This window comes from Priapulus caudatus, unplaced genomic scaffold (genome assembly GCF_000485595.1).
Source record: "Priapulus caudatus unplaced genomic scaffold, Priapulus_caudatus-5.0.1 Scaffold1719, whole genome shotgun sequence".
Classification (NCBI taxonomy): Eukaryota; Metazoa; Priapulida; class Priapulimorpha; order Priapulimorphida; family Priapulidae; genus Priapulus; species Priapulus caudatus.
In genome coordinates this window covers 25,961-31,987 of record NW_014578780.1, presented here as the reverse complement: position 1 = coordinate 31,987, position 6,027 = coordinate 25,961, and the positions used below count along the sequence as shown (strand labels likewise).

The following is a 6,027-nucleotide window of genomic DNA, read 5'->3' as shown; positions in this document are numbered from 1 at the left end:
GACTCTAGCGCGGGGGCCGGGGGAGGGGTGGAGAGAGGAAGAAGGTTATGATTATACAGTATCATACTACAGACCTACATGCATGCACACTGCTGTGTAAATCTATTTATATATGTGTGTCTATATATTTATAATTATTATATAACATTTATATAATTAATATAACCTTTTTATCATAACCTATGTAATTTCCATTTGTTGACAATAATTTTATGTTGTATATATAATATATATATTATCATAATATTCACTATATACGTCTATAAACCGTTTACAGTCTTATCAAGTTGTGATACATTAATTCAACCACTAATGAATAGCGAAGATTTCTGCAGATAGAAATGTCAGTAACACGACAGACACACAGCAGAACTGAAATGCCAGGCTTGAAAGGAAAACCATCGTGTTAACGAAAGTCCATCAAGGAAAGAAACCCAATCTCAGAGGGCCAGGTCGCAGAGGGGAGGTCAATGCAGACAGGATATGGGGCGGGGAGGAAGGAGAGAGGAGATGATTACAGAGAGGAAGGCATGTACAAGGTCTGCCCTTGATGAGGGAGAAGGGGGAGGAGGTGGAGGGAGGGAGGTGAGAGGATAGCTGACTTACAGAGAGGAGGCAATGTACAAGTCTGCCTTGATGAGGGAGGAGGGGGGGAGACGGAGGGAGGGGAGGGAAGGAAGCTGATCTTACAGAAGTAGGAAGGCATGTAAAGGTCTGGGCGCTTGATGAAGGGGGGAAGGGGGGAGGGCAGGGAGGCAGGGTAACTTACAGAGAGGAAGGCATGTACAAGGTCTGCGCTTGATGAGGGAGAGGGGGGAGGAAGGGAGGGAGGAAGGTAACTTACAGAGAGGAAGGCATGTACAAGGTCTGCCTTGATGAGGGAGCGAGGGGGGAGGGAGGAAGGGAGGGAAGAAGAGAGGGTGATTACAGAGAGGAAAGGCATGTACTATGGCCTTGGCCTTGGATCGTACTGAGAGGTCTATCTTGATGAGGGAGGGGGGGGAGGGGAGGAGGTTGCCAGAGAGAGGGGGCGAGGAGGTGTGACTTACAGAGAGGAAGGCATGTACAGGTCTGGGCCTTGATCGTACTGAGAGGTCCCCCACCCCCCCCCCCCCCCCCCCCCTATCCTTGATGAGGGAGGAGGGGGGGGAGGGAGGAGGGAGGCAGGTATCGACTTACAGAGAGGGAAGGCATGTACTTAAAAGGTCTGCGCCTTGATCGTTTAGATCGAGAGGTCCTGTCTCCTTTGACATCAGCAAATTCAAACTGAACCTCCTCCTTCTGTTCCGGAAGTGCATGAACGCGAGCCGCTCAACCACAGACTTCTATATAGATGCAAGTTACCTGCAAAGAAGACGTAACCCACAAACACAGATTAACGCTCAGCTCACTGACAGCACAGCAAGGAAGATTGAGAAGGTTTAGAAGATATATATATAATTTTACGTAATCTACTATAGTGAGAGAGAAGAAGCTACTGACTATAACATAGTGAGAGAGTAGGAAGCCACTGATATAAGTAGTGGAGTAGAAGGACAGCTACTGATATAGTTAAGTGAGAGAGAAGGAAGCTACTGATATAAATAGTGGAGAGAGAAGGTTAAGCCACTGAAATAGTAGTGGAGAAAGGAGCGCAGCTGATTATAAATCTAGTGAGAAGAGAAGGAAGCCCCTGATATAATAGTGAGGAGGAGGAAGCCCCTGATATAATAGTGAGGAGGAAGGAAGCTACTGATATAATGAGTGAGAAGAGAAGCGAAGTGCAGCGCACTGATATAGTAGTGAGAGAGAAGGAAGCTACTGATATAATAGTGAGAGAGAAGGAAGCCACTGATATAGTAGTGAGAGAGAAGGAAGCTACTGATATAGTAGTGAGAGAAGGAAGCCACTGATATAGTAGTGAGAGAGAAGGAAGCACTGATATAATAGTGAGAAGAAGTATTACGAAGCCACTGATATAAGTATGAGAGAGAAGGAAGCTAGCTAGATATAGTAGTGGAGAGAAGGCAAGCACTGATATAACAGTTAGTGAGAGAGAAGGAAGCTACTGATATAGTAGTGAGAGAAGGAAGCTACTGATATAGTAGTGAGAGAAGGAAGCCACTGATATAATAGTGAGAGAGAAGGAAGCCACTGATATAATAGTGAGAGAGAAGGAAGCTACTGATATAGTAGTGAGCGAGAAGGAAACTACTGATATACAGGATAACTTACTCAGGAGAAGACTCTGGCGTGAGGTTTAGCTGAGCTTCCTCCGATGGTGTCGGCGCTAGAGAGAGAGAAAGAAAGACAGAGAGTCATGACACGGTCAGTTCATAGGTGTTCCTCACCATAGGTACTATCTATCAGCTGGGGGAAGTCCTGTGTGGACATTTTATGATGTCGCCCGCAAGTTTTGACGCTATGATTCATGGGTAGGGGACACCGCGCTAGGGAGTAAAAAACTTGGTAGAACTTCTGAATGCATTTCAGGGAAGGCATAAGGTGACATTCCGAAATTACGAAGGATGGCCGGCGTTCAAGATGGCCGTCATTCATGTAATTGAACCAAACTCGCACCTATTTATGATAGAGGTTGATTTTGTGTCTATCCCTATAGTTCTTATGGGTCAGGCATCCATTAAAAACCGATACGGTACCGAAAATGGCATTGCCGTCATTGTTAAATCTAAGATGGGCTAGCCGAAAAGAACACCGTCATCTATATAAACTGCGCCTATAACTTCTCGCAGACTTATGATAGAAAGGTACATTTTCGTGGTTATACTTCAGCTACTGTGCTTAGGGGTCAGTTTATCCACTGAGGCTAATAACGCAAGATTCAAAACGATCACATGCATTGCACCCATGCAAAGCTAAGATGAGCCAACCAGTTATGTGCCCTCGTCTCTTTGCAACCTTTTTCTTACATATTTCGGGCTATTCCATTCAGCAGCATTTACAGTAAAACATGATATTATTGGTAAGAGTACCTTAAATATTGGAATCACGGTTCTCGTGTCCGTGCCTGTCCTACCTAGACGGTAAAGAGTAAAGACAGTGTATACCGCCTGCTCCAAAAACTTTCAGTGGTATACCTTTTGGGGCTTCAACGCTTATCTTCACTGTTCTCCTCTAGGCAGGATAATCCGCTACAAACTTCATGCTACTGCCAGTAATTGAGCAGGAATGTAAAAATGAAAACCGAAACCCGTAAATCATCCGCGAATCCGCGGAACATTCTCATTCCTGCTCTTTGGTCCTTCCTCTACTACACCCACTTCTATACCTTACCCTTGTATCGTGTTAGACTCCCCCCCCCCCGTGTTAGACACAGGGTAAAAAATACACGGGAGCAATGAGCGATTCGCTCTTCAAACCTCTGAAATCGCTCCCGTGTGGCTCAAAATAGCTCCTGCAAAAATTTTGACGAGAGCTATTTTTTCCACAGACTTTTGAAAAAGAGCTCCCGTGAAAACAAAGTAATTTGTTCCCTGGTTAGACACCCCCCCCCCGACCACCACCTGTCCGCCCTCTCACACTGAGTAGAGCAACAGACGATTGCCCCCCGGGGGGCGCCACCGACCTTGCATCTTCCGTCGATGGAACCGCGGACTTCCCAGAAGGCTGTTCTTCAGCGTCGACGTCAGCCGCGTCTTCCACGCCTGCGAGCTCGGCGAGCCAGGGGGCGCCAGCAGTCCCCCCGCGGCGGCGGCATCGTCGCATGAGAGCGCCACCGTACCCGGCGGGTGCTTGGGGCTCGGCTGAGGCGACGGCATCGGGCTGCTGTTGAGACTGCGAGGCGAGCTGCGTGACCTCCTGCGCAGAGATGGCATCGAGACACTGAGACACTGAGACACTGAGACACTGAGACACTGAGATACTGAGACACTGAGACACTGAGACACTGAGACACCGAGACGATGAGACATTGAGACACTGAGACGTTGAGACACCGAGACGCTGAGACATTAAGACATTGAGACACTGAGACACTGATACGCTGAGATGCTGAGACAATGATACACTGAAACACTGAGACACTGAGACACTGAAACACCGAAACACCGAGACAATGAGACATTGAGACACTGAGACACTGAGACACCGAGACGCTGAGACACCGAGACGATGAGACACTGAGACACTGAGACACTGAGACACTGAGACACTGAAACACTGAGACACTGAGACACTGAAACACCGAGACACTGAGACACTGAGACACTGAGACACTGAGACACTGAGACACTGAGACACTGAGACACTGAGACACTGAAACACTGAGACAGGGGGTCAAGAATAAAGTGGAGATGGGAGGTGGAGAAAGTTACTGAATAGCATAATAATTATCGTAATAATTTTCTCAAATGACAATAGATCAATATTATTACAACAATAAACACAATACTACGTACACAGTACACTTACTACGTTAGTATGCTACTATTAAACACATCATAACATAATAACTAATGTGTATATATGTGATACATTAATATTTAAGAATGGATATTTGATTACTTTTGATTTATATTAATATTTACACATTTTCCAGTCATACAATATGCAAAATTGCCATGTGCGCTATACTAGGTAGTAATTTTTCTTCATAAAGTACATATTTATATTGTAGAATTCATTTTACACACAATGTCAGCAATAACGTGAAGGTCACACAGATCGCTGATCGTACAGAAGTCGGGTTACTAGGTAGTAATTTACGTGTGTGTTATAAGCAATGGTTACTGGCCGCGCGGCGCCCCCTGGTGGTCGGGCGGGCGGTACGTACGATTGGTGGTAGTGGTGTGGCGAGTGTTGGCGTGAATGGTGCTGCTGGTACTGCTGGTAACTGCAGCCTGAGCTTGTGCGCCCCGCGTACGTGCGTCGCGTAACCACCGGCGAGCCGTCACTCAGCTCGTAACCGTGGCAACGACTCGGCGAGCGTCCGTTCACCGTGCGCACGGGAGAGTCGATGCGCTTACGCGGCGGGTCCGTCTCCGGGCAGCGACTCCTGGTGGCGAGAACGAGAAACGATGAAATCTGACAGGGGGGGGGGGAATAACGATGTGTGGACGGATTTACACGTGCGCACTCACGGTGGGGTATTTCTAAACACTCCCCCTGCTTACTTTATGATTGCCTCCTCCTCCTCCCCCTCCTCCCCCTGCTTACTTTATGATTGCCTCCTCCTCATCCTCGTAGCTGGGTTTCCTTGTTTTACGGTCAAGCAGTAAGAAATATATCACTTTTTCGGTCGTGTGCCTGAAACAGATGCATTAGGATCAGTAAGACTCTCTGATTCCACGCTATAAACCACGCGCGTAAACCTGCCAGATTCCACATGAATATAGATGAGTGATCGCGAGTCGCTCGTTGCTAATTAAAACACTAACGAAGCGACGCCCTGCGGCGATGACGACTGCTAGCCGAGGTAAGCGCCATCTGGTGCAGAAATTATAATGAACACAGCGCCATCTCATGGCAATCATGTCATCACAACAGAGGAAAAAATATATAATGTATTTTTCGGGGGCTACTTTTCAAGCTCGCGTGCATGAAAATAGCACTCTAAAATTTGGTTTACATTGAACTCTATGCAAATTTACGGGGGCTCTTTTTGGCATTTCGGGGGCGAAATCGCCCCGAGCCCCCGTGTATTTTTTTCACTGCATCACAAGCTTGGACTCGATCGTTAATTGACATGATGGATGATTAAATGATGTTGACATTACTCGCTCATTCTCCGAGAAAATGAGATTCAAATTAATATTTTGAAAAAAAACTAATGACATTCAAATAAAATCATAATTCGATGATATTAAACAATATTAATTTCAACGATTAAATTACAACACTATATAATTCTTATTCATATTAAAACAAATAAGGCCAAACAAAAAAATACCTTTGGTTCGGGTCACATGGATTGTGAAAATTACGGTCGGTAGGTAGGCATAACAGTTTTGTTTTTTTAATTTTTTTCCTGCAAAAACATGGGTAGGCAGGAATATAAATTTTTTTTTCACAAGTTAAATATAGGGTATA

General features: G+C 45.8%; 1 protein-coding gene across 1 annotated transcript in view; it reads right to left on the bottom strand.

Annotated features, from left to right (window-relative positions):
* The window catches only part of LOC106817418 (serine/threonine-protein kinase BRSK2-like), a 14,084-nt gene that overhangs the window by 622 nt on the left and 7,435 nt on the right, over positions 1 to 6,027 (bottom strand). Inside the window, exons 6-11 of the mRNA XM_014822082.1 lie at positions 5,155 to 5,259; positions 4,772 to 4,993; positions 3,566 to 3,798; positions 2,215 to 2,269; positions 1,345 to 1,390; positions 845 to 871 (exon numbers count right to left, since the gene is read on the bottom strand). Of these exons, the coding sequence (XP_014677568.1) occupies positions 845 to 871; positions 1,345 to 1,390; positions 2,215 to 2,269; positions 3,566 to 3,798; positions 4,772 to 4,993; positions 5,155 to 5,259 (688 nt within the window). The remainder of the gene's footprint in view (positions 1 to 844; positions 872 to 1,344; positions 1,391 to 2,214; positions 2,270 to 3,565; positions 3,799 to 4,771; positions 4,994 to 5,154; positions 5,260 to 6,027) is intronic.